Here is a 22803-nt window from a genome sequence, read left to right as displayed (position 1 = left end):
GGTGGGGATGAGGGGCCTAGGGGGCGACTACCCCCCCTCCAGCAATCGGGGTCCGCGAAATTAAAAAAAAACAGCATCATTTTGGTGCTTAAAATTTAACCTTAAGTAGATGCAGGTATTATACATCAACTCCAGACAAGATTTTCAAATAATTTTTTTCTCTGAGGCTTTGGGGGGGGGGGGGATCTACCTCTCTCATCCCCCCCATAGTTACGCCAGTGCATGAACTTAATAAAATAGGAGATATCTTTCGGAGCAACACGGAGAACATATTATAACCAGGGATGGCAAGTGAAACGAAACGAAAGTCAAAACCAATAAAATTGTAATACTTAGTTTCATTCCCGAGAGCGAAATGCAGAAACGAAATGATATGGATTTAAACTCGGGGAGCTAAACTCAGGATTGAAACAGAATCGGAATCAAAACTACTTTGGGTCGAAACTAAACTAAAACTTTGTGACGAAATGAAACCCAGATAATGTTTCGCACCGGAGGGAGCACTTGCTTCTCCTTCAAACAGTTTACTTTCGACCCAAGACAGAGTACGAAGTATGGTTGAATGAAGTAGAGGTTCAATTAAGGTAACATCAACAAACAGCAAGAGTTTGAGGCTAACATTAACAATAATAATAATTTTGACTAAATAAATTATTCTAATTATCAAATTATAATTTAAAAGGTATTTCTTCGACTGTAGAATAAGTAAACAGTATTTTTAAAGATTTTTTTTAATATGAGAGATTTGCCGCCAGTTTGTACTCAGATGGTCATCATCAACTGGTTCTCTGCCCACTGGCCGGCCCCAAACACCAAAGACATCTCCTCACACCTCCTGTCCTGTCAGATGGCAATCAGTTGTAATTCGAGGAGACAATATTGTAAACATTTAAATTTTGTAGTGTATTCCATCAATCTTTGTCTTGTGTTCTGGTGACTCAAATCTACTTGACAAATTTTTTTAACTGTAGATAATATAACCTCTTTTTAGTAAAAATTTATATTTATATAATAATTTTTATAAATGAAGTATAAATTCCAATCGCATTTCATTGTGAGAAAATATATTTTCGATATTTTTTATTCCGCATATCGATGCATAAAAGGACAGATATAATGATGTCTAGACTATTGACATTTTACATGAGTGATACCTAGTGGCGTAACTAGGAATATGCTTTGCGAGGGTATTAGGAGGTTTTTGGGGGTTAGTGAGGGCTGTCCCCCCCCTGGAAACGGGGAGTTCGGGAAAATTTTTGAAAAATAACATGCCTGAAAATACATTTGAAATCATTTTGGTTCTTTAAATTTAGCTTTAAGCGGATGCAGATTACACATAGATGAAATCAAGAGAACATTTTTAAATATTTTTTTTTGATTTCTCTGAGGCTTTGGGGTATACATCCCCTCATCCCCCCCATAGTTACGCCACTGATGATACCAATCTGGTAATGTGCAAAACAGCAATTTGTCTGCCGCTTCCATGTGTTTGTGCGTTTGTTTGTTTGTGTCTGCCTCTCGGCTGCAGCGATCTCGTCATCGGCACCACCCTCTCCTCCCTCTTCTTGTTCTAGCGGTCCTCCCACCCCCACCCCCCGCCCCAATCCGCCGTGCTAATGTTATAACCCGTTGCGGTCTATTAAGGGATTCGGGCCGCACTACTCCTAATCTAGGTGACCATGGGAAGTGCAGACATTGAACGATTATGTCGCTAGGCAGAGATAATGGAGAAAATGCTTGCAGCAGGATGGATAATTCCCCGATGGAATAGTAATTCAATCGAATTCGAATTTGAATTACTATTCTATTGATGAAATTTCATCCATTAAAAAAATTAAACCTCTTTCATTATATTGTCTCTTGGATAGGCAATTGTTATTTTCTTTTGGTGCGGACAAGGTATTAATTTCGGAAACCAAGAATTGGGTTTGTTCCTTGCTTACTGTGAGAATGAGCGCGTTCGCCAACTCTTTACTATTGCCTATCTATGACAGAGTTAGATAATAAAAATGAACCCGTATTATTCCGTGGTAAGATCCTTCGCCTTCTAATCGCGCTATTCGCGGCGAAAAATTTACGGCTTAACCCTAAATTCTCAGATAAGTTGTTGTCGTCACAGGCTCCTTCCGAGCGGTTGACCGCCTCTCCGCTCCTCCTCGGTGTCGTGCATTGGTCTCACGTGGGTGCGCGTAATAAATACTTTAGTGAATTGTTTAAATATATAAATTCTCTCAAGAAACGGTCCTCTCTGAATGAGTAGAACCTCGGTAGAACGAATTCCTGTAAACAAGCCACGATTTCGGGTCCAAGTGATAACATGATGATCATTTGACATTAATCGAAAAATATGGTATACCAATTACGTGGTACTAATTTAGAGCTTAATTGGTGCCATGTTTATTTTGTAGTTTTTAATATATTAATGCCATGAAGCTTAGTCTTGCAAGCCAATTCATTTGATTTCGAACGAAGTTTGTGCAAAAGGTTTCTGTGGGCCTCACGGTTTAGTTATTTTCCACGAATTCATTTAAAGAAAAATGAATAATTTTCGTTTCACGAAAATGATTTTGAAAATTTAGAGGTCGGTGGTTACTCTGTCTTTTTTTAAATAAATGGTGAAATATTTGTCTAATTTACGTAAAAAAGTTTGCCTCGGATAATTTGATCTTGAAGGTGCCTGACATATTATCCGTTTTAGCTGTAAATGGGAAAAGAATTAGAAAAATGGCAATGAAAACTTAAGTAAACCATGATAAATTTGATTAACAGTTATACTTTTATTTTAATATATATTATATCAATGAATTGTTTTATTTAATGGCATGTTGTATTTTTTATTTCCATCAATGCTTCATAATTTAATTTAATGTATCGGTAGTAAATAATTTCGTTTGCTTTGCTTGCCATTGTGTGAATAAGATGCTGTGAGCGTAATTACAGACTAGCTAAAATTATGAAAGGTCAAGTTATACAAGCTTTTATTGATAAATTTACCTCCGTTAATGTTATATACTTAATAAATTTACTAAGTTGAGGTGAATCTATTACTTCGTACATATTCGCAGCGTTATTTTAAGGGGAATCAATGAGACGCGATTAGTATCGAAGCTTTTTATTTGATTAGCTAGCCGCCGATAACGTTTGAGACGTAGATGTTATTGGTCGATGTCGTCAGATATATCCACAATCACCGATTTAGCGGCGACGTGTGTTTTGGTTGGAGTGAGGTTGGAAGTGAGTTTGCCGCCGTGAGATATTCAAAACCTGACTGTTAGCATTAACACCATCCCATTCGCCTGACGTTCTCTTTCGAATGCATTCAATGCGTATTTGAAGACGCTGAAATAACGCGTGGTTGAACGCATTGGTAGTCGATTGGGCAAGTTTTCGTCTGAGGCATTGTGCTATTACCAGTCGGCCGCGTGTTTTCTCTGCTTTCGATCGTAAGCGTCGCAATTTCCTCTTCAACACTTAATCCTCTTGCTGACGTCACAATCAAGGAAACAACGCTCGTCAATCAGTGCCATACCTTCCGAGGCAAAATAGAACGACCTTTTCCTTGCAACCTTCGCTCCACAAAATGGTTAAATTGTTCTCACTAGGCAGATCTTAAGCCCGTATGACACTTCCCAATTTATTGGCAAACAAATCGGCGCGCAATATTGATTAAAATATTGGGCGTTGCGTACCGTGTGACAAGTATCAATATTTACACCAAACATTGGCCGAAATAGTGCTCTAATGTCCCGCTAGAGAACGCCATTGTACGAGTACGCCTCGTATTTCGATGATTTTACTCTGTATAAGCATTCAAGTGATTTGTATGCTTCATTCAGTGGTGAGAAAACTTCTTTCGTCCACATTTTAGAAAATTCAAGCGAATTTTCGGAAAAAAAATCAATGTTTTACAGCCAAACCGGATGTTTTGCAAAGAGCATCTTGTTTTGGCTACTAGAAGTCAACATAAATGACTTCTGTAGGTTCGAAGATTTTCGCGGCGTTGATTAGATGATCTTTCCATTCTATTCGGGTTTTCACCGCGTTTGTTGTGTTTTAGTGACAACGGTTTCACTGACATTGCAGTCAGCGTCTTCAGGTCGAAGGTGAGGAAATTGGAACATTTTTTCGCCTTTCATAGGCATAAAAATTTCCGCCTTAAATTATAGGCAGCGGCGCGCCGCGCGAAAAAATGTTCCAATTTCCTCACCTTCGACCTGAAGACGCTGACTGCAATGTCAGCGAAACCGTTGTCACTAAAACACAACAAACGCGGTGAAAACCCGAATAGAATGGAAATATCATAAATGACTTCTGATTGGAGATTGGCCGCGAGAAAATAGAACCTGTTCTAAATTCCAAAATGGGCGAGAAATTGTGTCCAATTTGGTGAAAAGGATATTGGACTAGAAATTGGTGTAGGTAAGTTGGACCACAATCCAATATCCAGTAGATTGGCCAATAAATTGGGGAGTGTCATACGGGCTTTACCCATCATTTACAGAGAGTGCGTCCATGGAGAGGAATGCATTAGAAACTGTGCTCTTAATCAGATTCTTCTCATTCCTTGTCACTAATTAAGATGCCCTTAATTAGAGACTAGGAAGAACGGCATGAATGGTTTCAGTCATTCTTCTTTTGTCATTTTCATTCATCCCTTTCCCTAGATATATGTGCCTACGGTAGTTTCCAAAAGTAATTGGTAACGTTACGAAGTCGCCTTGAATTTTTTTTTCTGCTTGCTCTAATTTTAATTTCATGGCTTATGTCATTTTATAATTTTTCTTCTGCTAGTTTTCAATCTATTCATGAATTTGATGATAAATATGTATTCGCAGTGTATTCATTCAGTAGTTTTTCAATATTCAATTACTTTACTGCACAATAAAATGAGCCACTCACGTATGTATTTCACAGTGTCAGGGGCCAGTGCATTTCGCTGACCGATATCGCAACGAGAGGATTTTTATATAGGGAATCGGAGGCCCAGAATTTGAACATAGGAACCTTTGATGAGTTTTTCTTGATTAGTAATTAGCCTCCGGATTAAGCAATGCATGGAACCCATTCATTCACAACATTTCTCCTTCCTACTTAATTATTTACTCCTCACCCCTACGCCCGCCTCACTTGAAATAGAAAGTCAGTATCGCGCTACCACCATCCCCTTGAAGAAGTGAATAGCAGTCGGTCAGGAAACGTCAAGACAAAATCCGATGTATGACGCGGCATAAACCCGTATGTCACCCATATGCCAGATGCTAATCGTTGTACTCTCAACGCCCCCACTCTTCTCACGGAAGGATCACCAAGTGACTTGTTAATGACACCAAGTGATTAATTAATGTCCCTTTATTTATGGGGTAATTGGCCCTGCCTTAATTTCAACTTGTGTGACGCTCCGTTTTTCTTGTTTGATTTTCTCTACTCCTAGCATAACGTCGAAAATCGTTGGCACCTCCGCCACCGTCCTGCATGGTCTTCCCTACAACTTAGTCTACATCTGGACCGTCTCCAAACTCTCCGTGTCCCATGAGTTATTGGCCTGGAGGTGAGTGCCGCACGATCGGTATTCCGAATTCGATAACGGTCGCTCGACTTTCGATTCGTGCACGACCCGCCGAGTGGTTTATCTTCCCTCTCCGCGAGAGTGCGTGGTCCTTCCTTCCCGCGTGCGAGATTTATTGTAAAACGGCCATACTCGTGACTCCTACGTCTTCCTCGTTCGTTTACAAACAACCGGGGGGAAATCGTACGATTCCATTGGGTGGTGCATTACCAACGGGCGATGCAAGGATGGAGGATAAAAAGTAAAGAAGGTGGGTGCTTCCTGGGCCTTGATTACATGAAACAGGGGCGTTTATTTACTACATATTGCTACAAGTAGGCTGTTGCCTGGTGGCAGGATGAAATTAACATAAATGAATGAAATGTCTATACCTGTCTAAGAACAAATTAAAGGGAGAAAACAACTACGCTATAGAAAATGCATTAATTCGAATTTAAAACTGCTATCAAATGAAGTTTGAGGCAAATAAGCCAATTCAAAACTCTTCTTAATAATAAAACACAATGACATTAACCAATAATCGATGAAAACTTACTCCTAAAAATGTTAGCATTTACAGGGAAGGTATTAAAAATATCTTCAGGTAGGTCGTTCCACTCCTTTATTCCTCTACGCAGGATGGATTTTTTCTAAATTTCGACGTTGAGAGGGATCGCATTCCTCACCCCGAAAGGAGGAAAAAAAGAAAAACTTAAGTTACGTAGTCTAAATTACTATATCCATTGAATCGGAATCATGCGATGTTGTGATGTTTGAGTTGCTCTTTCATTTTACATATAATTTATAACTGTAAGTGTAATGCAATAAATATTAAAAAGTGTTAAAACCCCGATATTCATTTATAAAACACCCGGTATATAGTTTGCTTTCCGCATATAATATACTTTCCCTTACTGGTATTTAAACATATGTGCATCTGAATCCGCATTGGTGTGATTCAAGAAATATTGTGTTAATATTCTAGGCCACCGTATTTATTGTTTTCCGTTATCATAGAAAACTATACAGGCCATCCAAAGTAGTTTACTTCACACGATGCAATCTTTTTCTGAGGACATTTGTCTTCAAATAATTGATTTTCGAATTGATAAGGTTGTTGATCACGAATCAGACGCTAATGATAGGTACCGACTAATTACTCCTCAGCAAACACTGGTTATCCCCCCCTCGATGATCATTTTTTTTAATTTTTTAATTATTAACACCGTTTCGATGAATTTATCCTCTGATTTTATTTAATTTTCTTTTGAGAAGACAGCAGCATTTTTCAAAGTATTCGTTGGTTCGGACCTGCGTTTCTCGGGTGATTTAACCTTCGCGCCGGCGTCTGTGTCTAAAAATCTATAGTCTGAGTAAAATAATGGGTTAAGATGCGTTTCGTTCAGTTTCAGAGAACGACTATTTACGACTTTCAATAGGTACCATGTAGGAAGCCTTGGTTAACATCGCGCTTGCCCCACCTCAATTAGAGTTTGGTCTGCCCATAAAACGGGTTTTCATGCTATTCCAAATTCCAATTGTGACTCACAATCATTTTTTCAAATCGCGATTTAAATTGCCCGTTTCGTTGGTTCGGACCTGCGTATCTCCGGTGATTTAACCTTCGCACCGGCGTCTGTGTCTAAAAATCTATAGTCTGAGTAAAATAATGGGTTAAAATGCGTTTCGTGGGGCCATGGAGCAGGCAGTCCCAGGATGGGCGTGGTCATGACCACCTTGGGTATCTATATAGGTGGTCATGGCGTGGTACACCCTCCGAAGGGTCGCTAATCCGGAACCCTGTCTGGGGAAGTGACCGGTCTGACTCATTGGCCGTTTTCCAATCCACGTAGTATGCACTCATTCCCTTGATCCCTTTCTCCCTTGCACCCTGTTCCCTTACTAATGCTCTACTGGCGCCATAAAGTGTGAACGGAAATAATGCGAACTATTGGCAGTAACGAAATGTGACACACGGGGTAGTGTTAGAATATCTGGTGGTCGATTTAAGAATCAGTTTCACCTTTATACTTATATTTTTGCATGCGAAGAGCATGAATTCACAATGCCGATATAATATAACGTAGAAGAGCTCACATAATAAACACAAAATTACTTAAAACTCCAGTTCAAGATTTCTGAGTTTTCCATTGCCGCCATTTTGACGTCCACTTCCTACGAGGGGAAGGGATCGAGGGAGCATCCGCGTTCCCTTGTTCACTTACCCTTCGTTCCCTTGCGCCCTCAACCGATTGGATCCACCATGGATCCACCCTTGCTGTCGTCACATCCGTAAGTTGACGATCGAAAAGTGCACGAAGGGTGAATAATTGCGAATTGGAAAACGGCCATTGTCGATGGCGAAGCCAGGGTGGGTCCAAAACCAGGGGGGGAAGTTTTTTAGAAACAGGTTACCAATTAGAGGGTTTATGTTTTATGGGGTATGATTTTTCAATATTTTTTTCTTTTATGAAGGAAATTAATTTTGTTTTTATATTTAGGGGGAGGGGGGAAGGTGTACGGACCCCCCGGGCTGGCTACGCCACTGGTCTGACTGCAATTTTAAAATCAATAAATCAATCCAATCATCAAAATATGATTGTTTTCATCGTACTCCTGCGCAAATCGTGCGATCAAGTAAGTCTGTGAACTGTGTTTCCGCGAAGAAAAATAACGATTTTGTTAACTTTGCTAAAAACGTCGCTGCGAACCATCGGAAAATGGCAATGAATTGATTGCTTAAACTCTAAACTACTTAATTGTTGCTGTTAATTGTTGCTCCGCAAGGCTCTCCAATCGCTCCATATTTAAACCCCAAGATTGATTTGAATAGGAGAAGGTAGAGGTCATCACGGACTTGCCGCGGAGATGTGAATGTTATTCATTCAGAGTAGGGGAGCAGGAGGACTAGTTAATGAACCAGACCTCTTATGACGTTACCAACTCAGAAAAAGAGTGTGGCGACGCCTATTTCTCGAGCTATCCGCATACTCTCGCATTAGCCTGGCTCATTCATTGTTGTTTACATTCTTGTGAGCGATTCTATACTTCATTTAGTGATTCTATCTGAACTACTTAACGAACAGGACCTCTAATGACGTCATCAACTCGTATAAAGTGGTAAAATTTGTCATTTATAAAAAATAAGGTAATTCCCTTCTAGTTCTAGACTCAAACCCAAAAGAGTTGTACATGATGGGGCAAGGATGAAATTTTTTGCAGCTTGTTGTTTCATGGATGAAAAAAAGCAATATTGCTTGAAGACCCCTCATCCCCACCCAATAGGGAGGGGTCGGAACTGTGGATAGGGAATGTTGATAAATTTTTTGAATGCATATCATTGACCCTGACTAATGTGAGGTGTTTTCTTACATCGAAAAGGGAATAGGAAGAAAATAATTATAGAACACGTGGGGAGTTTTTGTGAACATGGTTTATTGATGTATACCATTTTGCACATGATAAAAGTAATGTGTATCTGTACAATAAATTTCGTCGTGTTTTCCAAATCGTGTCTTGGTGGCTAGTGGACGCTTGCAATTTTGGAGCACTTCAAACATTTTCCTGATATATCTGCGGTAACTGAAAAGAGAAAACATATTAGATAATTATTTCTACATAAAATATGTACCTTTCGTAACAAGTATTACGGCCATGAGCTATGGAAGTTACTTTCGTAGTACCTATTATGTATGGAAATAATTATTTACTATCCAAAATCTTGTAAATAACTCAGTACCGGCTAGGAGCGATACTTTAATCCTAGCATAACGTTAAAACTAAGAGAAAAACAGTGGTATATGAAAACAATCATAAAGTTATTTGAAAGTTGTGATGCCAATTAAAAAACTCAATTATATCTAACAATAAGGTCATGATTTCATAGATTTTAATTGATTTTTGGCGGGCTGTTAAGCTTATTACTTACTAATATTACTGACTTACTTAGCTTTACTTCCCTACCTTCTAAAATGAGGATATTTCTTTCCCGGATCGAAGTTAAAATGGCGTTATTTTTATCTTTGATTCTTTATTTAGTCTTCTTTAATTATTTTTTCGATAGCGTTCCATCTTGAGAAACTGCCTCATGAAAATATTATTCTTGTGGCTACTTAATGACGGACGCATTCTTGAATTTTTCGACCCCCCTCTCCTATCCCTAACCCGGAGTTAGTGGCGTAACTATTTGGTGGATGATTGGAGACCCCCCCCCCTATAATACAAAAAATAAAGGCAATATTCGTGTCGAAACTATCCTACCTGCTTTAAATACAGTAATCAAATTTTAGAACAAAAGTTTTCTTGGTAATAGTTTAATCTCTGAATCGCTCTCCGGAAAAACCACCGGAGATATGGTATGTAGTTCACCGGAACCATTGTCCAAATACAGTTACAAACAGTTAAGGTGGACCACATGCCATCGACTTCAAGAGGTTAGCAGGATAGCAAACAAAATTCTTGTCCCCTAGGAAACTTCCGCGGAGGAAAACCCGAGAAAAGGCAGATATGAGTATTTAAATGTTTTAATTTAAAAATTTCGTTCGTAATTTCGGTTTATTTGTACGATCGCAAGTCTAAAAAATCGTAGCTTCTTCAGAGTTAATCCACAGGTAGATGTTTGTGACTAAGACATGCCTGAAATTATCGTAAATTTGAAATATATTATGTCATCAAGACACTTTCGTGATAACTACGTCGAATTTGTTTATATGGTGATAGATGGAAGTTGTGGGCTTGAGATATATACCCGAGCTTTTAGATTTTTATTTCTAGCCCACCACTTTCATCTTGCACAGAACAACGTTGTTAGTCTAAGGAAAGGATTTCAAAGTTCGCCGAATCCGCGGAAAATTCTAGCTATCTTTAAAAATCCTGATACTGCTCATTCAAGTATGATACGAAATGAATTTGAACCACGGATGACCTGATCTACGGGATTGATAGGTTTTAATAGCTGCTTTAGCGGTAATAGTACAAGGCGGCAGGCTTTCCACCGATACAACATTGTAGGTGAAGGGATGGGAACGAAAACTTACCTTACTAAAATTTGTCAATATGGATCCAAAATTTGAAAATTTTTCCCGGGCCAAGGTCATAAAGGGTTGTTGTAACCTTTGAGTATGGGGATCCATGGTGTGACTTTTTGTCAGGTTGCAGGCGTGTCACTATTATAGTGCCAGGGCGCACAGAAGTCAAATCTATAGTGGGCTTTGTCACGGTTGAATCTGAAACTATAAAAATTGAAAAAAATAAAATCCGAGACGTAGAAATAACTTTATGATGCAAAAGATACACTTTCCGGCCTAATTCTGTGAGAATTGGTATTATTTAACATAATGAAAGCGCATACTCTTATTTCCACTCTCTTTTATTTCGACTGAACTAAGTTTCAGCACATAATGCCATTTTCAACGTATGTATGTGTACACGTATAGTGTACTTATCAAGGGTAGGAAACATGATTTCTAAAAAGTGGTCGAAATTGTAAATTACCCGGCTGATTTTAAATAGGGTAGTTTCCTTCATTAAAAAAAACGAAAGGCATTGATTGCGATTCGTTTCCCACAGTTAGTGTATTCATAATACAAAAATTATTTGGTTTTAGAAGTCCCAGTTTAGACGAATGACAATGGTCAATTTTAACCGCAATTGAAAAAGGCCAGATTGGCGCCCATGCGATGCCACTCAACGTGACGTCACAGAGACCTAGTTTCTATACAAGGAGATAGGAGTTTTACATCGCTTGAGATTACCAATGCATGCGTGAGGCACAGAGCTCAGGGAAACATCTCTTAATAATCACCTATTAAAACTGCCTATAGTTGGAAACTTTCCTTCGTTTAATAAGGTTTTAATAATCCTTATTTAAGCCAATCGTTACCTGCTAGCAGGGTACTCTGCTACCTACTAGCTGCCTGCATCGCAGCAGCGCACACATCCTCGCCCAAAGGTCACATCACTCGCGGCAACGGGAACCAGAATGACGTCACACGGGGTTTACCCAGCATTCATACTTAACCGTCGCGTATCCGCGCGCTTGAAATTTTTCTCTTTTCATTTAATCGCGAAAAATAGATATCGTCATTTAAAAATCTAAAAGTGTGAAATTCGTACTCCATGAGTAATAATCTTTCAATTAAAGCAATAAAAAATAAAAGGAAACCGCCCTATTGTATAGCGATAATATGTTCCCATTCCTTTCTTCCTTCGAGCCCATTTTTTTTCTATCTCCCACCCACCGCCAGTTCTTCATGAATCACTTCTTATTCCCGTTATAACTACGGTAACCCTCATTAGCAAATACCCTCCCGGTCTCCCACCTTTTTATTTTCCGATCCCTTCCTCATGTTACATATCCCCCTTTCCCGAAACTCTACCCCCGCCATTTACCCACTGAAATGTATATGTGGGCTGTCATCCTAGAATCATGTACGTTTATGGGTCGACATAAAAGTGCGGAAATAAAACCAGCACTCTATTAAAAAATCCCCTGCGAAGAAGATACACGTGGAAGATGCCTGGAGACCTTAGAAGATCCCAAATCGACCACATTCTTGTGAAACAAAGATTCAGTAACCAGGTGAATGACAAGCTACTCAGGGGCAGATATCGACAGTGACCATAATTTAGTTATGATAAAATGCCACCTAATATTAAACAAATTAAAGAAAGCCGTGAAAAACATATGACAGGTTGAAAAATTGAAGGAGGTTCAGCATTAACTGACTTTTAAAGAAGCTGTAAAAGAGAGAATAGGCCCGGATACGATCAATAAATCAGTGGAAGAGAGTTGGAAAACCATAAGAAGTGGTCTGCAGGCAGCAACTGAGGAAGTTCTTCGTAAAAGAAAAGTCATTATGAAAAAACCATGGATCACGAAGGAAGTATTTAATCTCATTGAAGGGAGAAGAAATTACAAGGTTGCGAAAACAGAGGAAGGGCAGAAAAGAAAATAAGGAACAAGATACGTCGTAAAGCGAGGAAGGTAAGAGAAGCGTTGATGAAAAATATTTGTGCAGACATACAAAACAATATTGTGCATGGAAAAGTAGAGACCACCTATAGGATAATGAAGAAACTCTTTGAGGAAAGATGTCAGAGGCGCTGCGAGGGGGGGTTTGGGATCTATTTCACTTAATTGGATTAATATTGCTTATAGAATAGTGTAAATATGAATAAAATATCCCTCAGAAGACCGTAAAACTCACCATTTTGAACCATTTATCTGAAATTTTTTAAAAGGAGTGCCCCCGCACCTCCCGCTTACCCTGGCGGTATTCTACACCTTCAGGCACCCCAGTGTTTTGCGCCTGAAACCCTCCACTAGCCTTAATTCCTAGCTGCGCCCCTTTAAGATGTAATACCCTTAGGGACAAAAACGGAGAACTAATGATTGAAAGCGAAGACATAGGGAAGAGATGGAAATAATATCTGGAAGATTTGAACAAAGGAAGCAGCCTATGAACGAATGCTATTGAAAACGTTAGGGAAGTGGATGAAGATGACATGGGAGTTCCAATTTTATGATCAGAATTTGATGCGGCTGTAAGAGACCATCGGATAATTAAAACCTCTGTAATTCCCCCAGAGCTAATTAAAAATGGAGGAGAAAAGGCGTTGAACCAGCTGTATAAAATCATCAGTGAAAGGTAATCGGCAGGTGAGATACCAAAGGACTTCGAGAGGAACATTATAATCCCGATTCCTAATAGGAAAAGAGCGGAGAACTACGAAGATTTTAGGAACTGACTACACATACGTCGAAAATACTGACAAGGATCATCTATAGAAGAATAGAACCAAGAGCCGAAGACTAAATGGGTGAGGACCAATGTGGATTCAGAAAAAAACAGAGGCACAATGGAAGCATTATTGGCGCTTATGTTACTCATAGAGAAGTGAATGGAAAATGTATACTTCATACACTCCTTTAAATATATCAGGTGGGTCACGATCTTTTTCACTCCGGAGGAGGTCAGAGGTCTTCTTTAAGCATTTGAATCTCGTCAAAACGTCGCGTTTAGCGAGAACTCCAGCTCTGCAGATTATTTGGACCCGAGGATGGGAGCTGGGACGCTCCCGAAACTGTCGTCCGCCAAAAGTGAGTCGACGCGGAATTAACCCAAGAAACAATCACCAATTTAATCACCGCGGAAGCCTCCGTATCAATTGCTTTCCCGACGTTAACGTTGAAAATTTTAAATGAACCAATGGTCCAAAGGATCCAAATGATCTGCTGAGCTCGAGTTCTCGCCAAACACGACGTTTTGACGAGTTGCAAATGCTTAAAGAAGACCTCTGACTTCCTCCGGAGTGGAAAAGATCGTGACCCACCTGATATATTTAAAGGAGTGTATGAAGTATATATTTTCCATTCACTTCTCTATGAGTAACATAAGCGCCAATAATGCTTCCATTGTGCCTCTGTTTTTTCTGAATCCACATTGGTCCTCACCCATTTAGCCTTCGGCTCTTGGTTCTATTCTTCTATAGATGATCCTTGTCAGTATTTTCGACGTATGTGTAGTCAGTTCCTAAAATCTTCGTAGTTCTCCGCTCTTTTCCTATTAGGAATCGGGATTATAATGTTCCTCTCGAAGTCCTTAGGTATCTCACTTGCCGATTACCTTTCACTGATGATTTTATATAGCAAATTTTATTTGCAAAAGCTTAAAGAAGACCTCTGACTTCCTCCGGAGTGGAATAGATCGTGACCCACCTGATATATATAAGGGAGTGTATGAAGTAATGTGTTCCTGTGGTCAATGATACATCGGGCAATAATCCAGATCCCTCAAGTGAAGAATAGATGAACATCGCAAGGCTACCGAAAAGAAAAATGTTTCGCCTTTCTGCGGTTGCGGAGCACGCATGGTCGGAACATGGGCACGTCACTCTATTTCAAGAATCAAAAATCATCGCCAGAGAGAATAAATATTTCCCTCGGCTGATAAGGGAGGCGATAGATTGGACACGAAGACTTTTGGATCCGAAGACGAGAGCTGGAACGCGTCCGAAACTGTCGTCCGCCAAACATGAGACGACGCGGAATTAACCCGAAAAACAATCGCCGAGAAACTAATTAATGAAATCAAAGAAAAGACTTCGGGAGTGAATATTCATGGGGAGAAATTAGCATGCTAACATTTGCCAATGACATAGCCGACATAGCAGAAACAGAGGAGGATTTGAAAAAGATTATGGTTAACATAGGTAGGGTAATGGGTAAATGTAAACTGAAGATAAACACAATGAAAACGAAGATATTAGTATGTAGCAGAAGAGAAGTCAAGACGAACATTAAAATGGAGAAGTAATCGCTGGTGGAGGTGGATGAATTCTGTTACTTGGGAAGCAGGATCACTTACGACGGGGAAAGCAAGAAAGAAATTATCAGCAGAATCGCCCAAGCGGAGAGAGCATTCCATCAAAAGAGAGACCTGCTTACAGCGGGAAACTTAAATATGGACGAAAGGAAACAATATAAAAGAGCCTACATTTGGAGTATGCCCCTATACGGAAGTGAGGCATGGACAATGAAAGCAGCGGAGAAAGCAAGGATAGAGGGCTTCTAAATGTGGTGCTACAGAAGAATGATGAGGATCAAATGGATCGACCGAGTTTGTAATGAGGAAGTCAAAAGAAAAGTAGGAGAGAAGATAAGCCCCACGAAACCTCAATAAGAAGACGGGACAACCTTAGGCTACATGAGACAAGATGGCCTTATGAAGACAATCGTCGAGGGACAAATGGATGGCAAAAACGGAAAAGGAAGACCTCGAACAATATATATGGAAAAGGCAAATGTGTGATTGAATTGTGCAAACAGGATGTGAAAGAGAAGAAATATGTATGTTTGAAAATATTAGCTGACGAGAGAAATGAGTGGGTAGCTGCATCAAACCAATCACGGGATTGTTGAGCAATAATGATGATAATTTTCAACTTCAGCGGTCATAATTATTTTTTTTTCTGATGCTGAGAAAAGTTGTAAAGAAATTACAATTCGATGTGTGTTCAGGTAATTGGAAGATATTATACATTATCAGGTTAAGAGAATCCAGTTTTCAACATTTTTAATGACGTTGTTAGACATGCCCCGGAAGTATGATAAACTTTTCAGCTGCATTTATTATTTGCTTTGTCTGTGGCAGCCGCTAAAGATAGACGTGTTTTTATGAGCTCGGCTATTTACGTTAATTAAATGATATGGACCAAAGAAGGACTGCAAAGAAAAGAATTTTCTGCAAATAAGGTAAAAAAAAATGTGAAAATGTTAGAAAGGGGCCACAATGAGTCAGAATTTAGCGAAACAACAATTTACGAATGGTATAAGAGTTTACTAATACTACAGGTATAAGTGTATCTTCGTAGACCGTGAATTTGTTGAAGATGAAGAAACGAAAATAAAAAAAGGAAACAACAGCACATCAACAGCTGATGAAAACGCAGAAAAAGTAGTAATGAATATCTTATCTAATGGATATCTAATAGGGACTAATTTCAAGGTGTCTGTAAAGATGTAGATGAATATAAAATATATATTGTGTAACCAAAAATCTGTTATGTCTTTAAAACAGCTTGTACTATCTCAGTCCGAATCCTTTAATAGGTAGGAGGAAGTCTGAGAGTCCTGAGCTAGTTTTCCGCTATGGATATGTATGGCAGGCAGTTATTCCGTGTACAATAATTTCGAGAGGTGGGTGCACATTCCCCTCCAGCTTTATGGCTGTATGCCTGAAGCCAGTTTTGTGGAAGAAAAGTTCCTATTCCTACCTTCGTCATCTTCAAAAGTCGCTTCCGTCTCCATCAAAAAATCAAGCGAGCCCGTCGACACACTTGCATCCTCCTCCTGATTACTGTTGCTGACACCACAGCCTGAAAAAATATGGAAATTGAATCGATATCGTTAAATTATTTCCACAAAAGGTTTGAGGAATATATTTCTCATGTTGGTGTTTTAGATATATATATAAACTAGTGTTCCTTAATTGGATGAAAATTTTACAGCCCAGTACCATAAATGTATTGAATTATTCGTCCGTCGGAATTAGTTTTCTGTTCCTTGTGAACATTTTCCAAAAAGGCAGTTCGATTTCGAGCCTGATACCGTAACATGATCGTCACAGGGCATAACAAATGCAATTTCAAAGAATAATGAAGAGGGTAGGATGTGCAAATTGCAGACAGAATGTCCAAATTAGTGCTTTTATGTGAGAATGCAACTTCAATCCGATGTGAGCATATTTAATCGTTCTGGAACATCGGCAATACTGACATTTGCTGTGCAAATATTGACGTGGTTTTCTCCGTACCTTTGTATGTTAATATCAAAGATTGATCGAGGAAAAACACTTTGGAATCTTCTAAGATCACCGTTCTGTCGCCGATGGAATTGGCGTCCTCCTCCTTATTCAGCTTTTTTATACAACAGTCTGAAATTAGATATGAAATATAAGACATCGAAAATGGTGCCGATAAAAACTAAGTAATTATTTTTTTCTCTTTGGGCGAGTGTTTCTATTATCAGAGATTTTGGTTAGCCTGGTAATGCATCAGATAATTTTATTTCTTGGGTTGCCTCTTTTGGAATCAATATTGTCGAATCCGCAACTCGACAAGTATTCAACAGGGCGGTGTAACGTGAATGTTTCTTCGAACTTAACCTCGTACTTGTTAATGGTCCACAGAGCCCTTTACAATAATGCTTATCCTTTTCGGAAGCAGAGACATGTTTCTATTTAGTAGCGATCGTGAGTAAAATCTTCACTTTTTAAATGATCTTATAACCCGGTAATCTTAACTCGAGATTTAATCTTTTTTAACATTTTCAATTTTTGCGTTGGTAGTTATTTTAAGGCGCTCTAGGAAGGATATAAAACTGGACGGAGGTTACGTGAAAAAATGTGTGTAGTAAAAACATCACTCTGTCATGTGTGTAATTTTCATTATGTGCCATAAATAAACTTCGAAAAATAATATAGTGGATACTTTCTGGGAAAGAGAAGAAATACGTAGGAGTGAAAAGATTAGCTGATAGGAGAACTGAGTGGAGAGCTGCGTCAAACCAATCCTAGGATTGTTGACCAGTGATGATGATTAATAACATCATTCTGTCATGTGTGTGATTTTCATTATGTGCCATAAATATTTGTCGAAAAAAAATATAGTGGATACACTCTGGGAAACCCTCGTATTATTGAAAATTCCCTGGAAGAATGATAATTATTTCGGTTGTATTAATTTTTTTACTTTTCCCGTAGCAGCCGCTAAGGTTGTAATTGTTTTATTCAGCTCGGCGATTTTCGTTTTACATGGACCATATCTAGAGCGATGTTCAGAGAAAAAAGAATGATCATGAATTAAAGTCTACCAAATGATATAAATGTAAGAAAATGTCTAAAGTGAGTCAGCATTTAGCAAAACAACAAATTACGAATGGTATAAGCGTTTCTGAACGACCTTGAATATGTTGAAATTGGAGAAATGCAAAAAATGTGGACACCCAATAACATCGACAGCAGATGAAATCGTAGAAAAAGAGGTTATGAATATGTAATCTAATGGATATCTAATAGGGACTAATTTGAAGGCGACTGCATACATGTAGATGAATAAATAAGGCTGTATTATAAAGCCCAGAGCCCGTTATATTTTTAACACATCTCGTACTATCTCAGTCCGAATCCTTTAATAGGTAGGAGGAAGCCTGAGAGTCCTGAGCTAGTTTTCCACTATGGATATGTATGGCAGGTAATTATTCCGTGTACAATAATTTCGAGAGGTGGGGTTGCACTTTCCCCTCCAGCTTATAGGCTATATGCCTGCAGCCGGTTTTGTGGAAGAAAAGATCTCATTCCTACCTTCGTTATCTTCAGAAGTCGCTTGAGTATTCAGCAAAGAATCACATGCATTGGTAGATGCACTTTCATCCTCCTCCTGGTCATTGTTGCTGACACCTAAGGTTGGAATTTTATAGAAATTGAATCGATGTCGTCAAATTATAAACACAAAATGTTTGTGGAATGTAATTTCTAGTTTAGTTGTATTCGAAAAGAAAATTGTTTTATTACGCGCTGCACATTTTCAACCTTGTCGCATAGATATATCGGATTTGTGTTCCTCGTGAACAGTTTACTGTTTTTTGTCCGAACCTTTGCAAAAGAGAATTTGATATCAAGTCTGTTACCTTAACATGTTCATTACATACCGTAAAAATTTTAATGAATTTATTTTTAAAATTAAAACGTAACATGCTAACATGATCACCTGATAGAAAAAAAACCAACTTGGTGTCTTTTTTGTGGAATCTTATTTTATTCCGTGGTGATTGTTAGCATTTTGACTTGTTGATTATGGGCTATGCAGCCGTTGCTGTGCAATGTATTGTGATGATCTAGCCTTACCTGTGCTGTGTTATCGAACATAACAAACTTATTTTATAAATTAAGAGCCTCCGGCTCCAAAATCAAACGTGCAATCTAAATCAAAGATGCGGAGATTGAGAAGTATTCGATAGGTCGGCAGAACGTGAATTTTTTTACCTAGTTAATGGTATGCCTCATAATGCGCATCAGTCATTTTGCTAAAATCTTAGACCCTTTCTGAAACAGCAGCGCAAAACCATTGAGGATGGAACCAGAGAAAGTTTTTAACTTATAACTACTCTCTAAACCGCAAAAATTACCGTTTCCGTCGAAATATGTATTCAAATTATATCATCAATTTATTACCAAGAAAAGAGTTTTTGAATGAAATTTCACATATAGGAGTATTAGATTAAAAAAATGGTTTTTATAATTTCGAGGCTCATTTTCAGGCCAGTTGCTTAAACGAATCGAATTTGTGATCCTCGATATTTTTTTACATTCAGTGTAAAAGTATTTGAAAAAGCCAAATTGATTTCAAATATGAAGCCTTGGTATTTTATTTGTAATAAATCGAATTTTATTTTACACTTAATTGGGGAAGATGAACACATTAAAGACGAAATGAGGAAATTATTGTCTTCATGTGGGAATGTAGCTTTAATCCGAATTGAAAATTTTGACTCGTTGTGGGACGTGGACTATATTGCCCTTGCTGTACAATATATTTACTTGGAGTCCTTCGTACCTTTATGTGTTGTAACCGAAGTCTGATCGATGAGAGACACCTTGGTGACTTCGAAGTTGGAGATTTCATCTCCGATTTCGTTCTCCTCCTCCTTCCTATTTTGCCTACGCATACAAGAGCCTGAAATCAGAAAGAAAGTATAAGATAACGTGAACTCAGTTCTGCTTGATATTGGTGAAATATCATTTCCAAAATTTGCATAGGCGAGTAGTGTTTTTAATTCCACAGATTATAGTTATCCTGGTAAATTATGAGTATTATAGTGTTTATTTTCTAGTTAATTAGTTGCGTAAACAGTGCAAGTATATCTTTAAAGAAAGAGCGCTCACGGTTCTTATAGGAACAGTAATAGTGGCGCCAACATTAAAACATCGATTGATGCTTAATTGGGGTTAAATGGATGAAGTCTGCCAATGAAAAAAGTATGTAAAGATTTTTTTAAGGGTTATATGTCTCATGCTGCCGTGAGTGTTAAGTTAAATGAATGTGAAAATATCAGCTATCGTCGTAGTCAGCAGATCGTGCTGCTGGTTCCGATGCAAGGAAAGGATAGGGCCCCGTTCGTACCTCAGTGCGGAAAATAGCTGGAATGATCCAATTTCAAAGGAAAATCGTTGGACGCGTTTGAAAGTGTGCAACGAAAATTTTAGACGCTAGGCGGCCGCACTGGTTTTTCTGTGTTTTGTTTGAATCTGTGTTTTCGATAGTGAAGAAAGTCAGCATCTAAAAATTAAGACCCTTTCGGTCTTAAATCGTCGACAGCGCAGGTTGGAAAGCATTCTATGGATCGGTGGAAAGCAAATTTTCTGTCGTAGCTATTGTCGTATCCGTTTATTGATCCAGCAAGTTTTTTTTGCTGAAATCCATGAAGTCTCTGAAGCAACAGAAGAAAATCATTAAGAAGTGATCAAGAGTAAGCTGCTAACGTTATCAAGTGCTCTCAAAATCTGGTAATTATCCGTGTAAGACGACATTTGTTGGTATCAGCAGGATGCATTGATGATAGAATGCGTTTTCACCTGTTTCCAGCCGAATTTCATGATTTATTTCAATGAACATACATCGCTGTGATGTGTATCAGTACTAAGACCTCGTTATTTCAATTTGAAACCCTTTTTGTAGTAAAACGGGGGTGCGGTGAACTAGTTAATTCACAAATCCGAAATCTAACTGTGCGGTTGAGCAGATGTGGTTTGAAAAAAAATTGCATGCACTTAGGCGTATATAAATGCATTGAAATTTACTGTCCGCTTAAAGAATACATATTACAAATTGGAATTGATTCCAAGCCATATTTATTAATATTATTTTACGCGGTATTTCCTGAGAATAATGAAAAAAAATAAGGAAAAGCACCATAGAACTTTGAAATAATTGAAAATCGGTGCATTCCTAGAAATGAACTGGCGATCAAATCTAATTTATTCCTTTATAAATTACTTTTGATAGTAGAACTCGTTTTTTAATGAGTTTTTACCGAAAGTTTTTTTTAAGAATCGTATCATTCCGTATGAGGACAGCATTTTTGCAATTATTTTTACTACGAAATCGATATTTGTATTTCAGAAGAAAACGCATTATTCGTCGAATTTTAAGAATGCAGTCTCACCATTAAGTGGCCGAAATTTGGCTCAAAAATCAAGACGAGCCTTACTAATAGTTAATTTTTTGTTCTAGGAGTATCATGCTATGAATAAATCAATGCTTTTTCCCGGTAAACTACTGTACAGCCAATTATTACCAGATACATTTTAGTAGCAATTGAAAAGTCACCCTATGGGCATTAGAAACGCATGACCATCTAACTATATGTTTCACCTATTTGTATTATTTTATGTTAGCATTAATGTTATAGTTTTTCGTAATTTATGTAAGATAATGAATTGGTACTTACACAGAGCTCCCATGTTTTTCAGCAATCAACTCTTCTATTAACAAACTCTACTTCAAGAACACTTCGTATTTTTCAGCTCCGAAGAACATGAAATATTACCAATATTATTACCTTGGCAACGATTGTCCAGACCTCACAGCTCATCCACAGCCACCATAGGTGTCTATGGCTCATCGCTCTAATTCATTGTTGTCCTGATCAGAGGAATACGGCTGTGATTAAAATTTTGCATTGTTTATGTGTTGAAATTGTCAGAAGTAGTAGAAAATATAATTTTGGTTCAGATTTAATTATTTTATTTAAATTTTTAAGGCTATTAACCAGCTATAACCTAGAGATCACATCCAATTACCTATTATTAATAATAGCTACATATACAGGCTCTACGAAGTGAAAAAGCTGGTTCAATAAAAAAAATCTAAACTGGATGTTAGTTCGTAATTGCATAAAAATTAACTATCTCAAACGACAATTCCTGTTTCTATTGTAAATTTCATCTTTAAAGTAAGAATATATGATTCATGCATGATTTCGCGAATCCTCTGAAGCCATTATAATGTCTTTTTATTCGCAATATTTGATGGCTTGCCTGTTCGCAGCACTATAATATATCTACTCAAAGTTTAATTCTTGTGTTGATAACATTTGAAATTGAGAAATAAATGTGGGTGGTGCGTATTTGCTGGGGAGCTTTTAATGAACTTGTGTTACCGTTGTATGGGAAAAATATTTTGAGTAAATTGATGGTGAAAGATATCATGGTCAAACGTTAATACAACATATATTTTAGCCGATAAGTTTACATAAAATAAAGTTTTTAATATTTTCATCAAGCTTAGGTTTCATTTATATGTAAATGACTGCAGTTATATACAAATATAACTCACGTTATAGTAACTCAAATTTTTAGGGGAAAGGTCTGGTCGAAGCACATACTGTTTGAATTAGGTTAATTTTCCTATCACCACAACTTCTAATGCTTAAACCGACATGTTAGGAATTTTCTAAGCTTTTTTTAAACCCCCATTCATTGATTATGTTAAATGTCAAGGTTTTAGGGAATTTTTTTCTATATAAAGCTTTTCAAAAATTCGTTATCATTTTAAATAACTCGAAAAACACGATCCTACTTAATGCTTTTCATTTTAGGTTATGGTCTCATTTTACTTTTCTACTGTGATGCCAACGATGTTTTCAAAGTAGTTATGCATGTGTAGAAATGCCTGTATATAGCAGTGCATTATTCGAA

General features: G+C 38.0%; 1 protein-coding gene across 1 annotated transcript; it reads right to left on the bottom strand.

Annotated features, from left to right (window-relative positions):
• Window positions 1-9009: 9009 nt before the first annotated feature.
• Window positions 9010-21667, bottom strand: LOC124159420. Its single transcript, XM_046535223.1, has 7 exons — window positions 21555-21667; window positions 19661-19780; window positions 18409-18504; window positions 16861-16980; window positions 16322-16423; window positions 10582-10776; window positions 9010-9127 (listed from the first exon to the last, which is right to left on the bottom strand). Exons 1-6 carry the CDS (start codon window positions 21565-21567, stop codon window positions 10586-10588), a joined length of 642 nt encoding a protein of 213 aa, XP_046391179.1. The 5' UTR covers window positions 21568-21667; the 3' UTR covers window positions 9010-9127; window positions 10582-10585.
• Window positions 21668-22803: the final 1136 nt, after the last annotated feature.

This window comes from Ischnura elegans, chromosome 5, assembly GCF_921293095.1.
Source record: "Ischnura elegans chromosome 5, ioIscEleg1.1, whole genome shotgun sequence".
In the NCBI taxonomy this organism is placed as follows: Eukaryota; Metazoa; Arthropoda; class Insecta; order Odonata; family Coenagrionidae; genus Ischnura; species Ischnura elegans.
The sequence above is the reverse complement of the archived record's forward strand: the minus strand, read 5'-3'. Positions and strand labels throughout refer to the sequence as shown.

Bases quoted from the DNA above. Each gene is read 5' to 3' on its own strand.
- LOC124159420 (XM_046535223.1), bottom strand. The intron at 16,981-18,408 runs GTAGGAATGAGA...ATCTAATTTCAG, and splicing joins GACTTCTGAAGATAACGAAG to ACTGTTGTATAAAAAAGCTG. The intron at 16,424-16,860 runs GTACGGAGAAAA...ATATTTTTTCAG, and splicing joins TTTGATATTAACATACAAAG to GCTGTGGTGTCAGCAACAGT.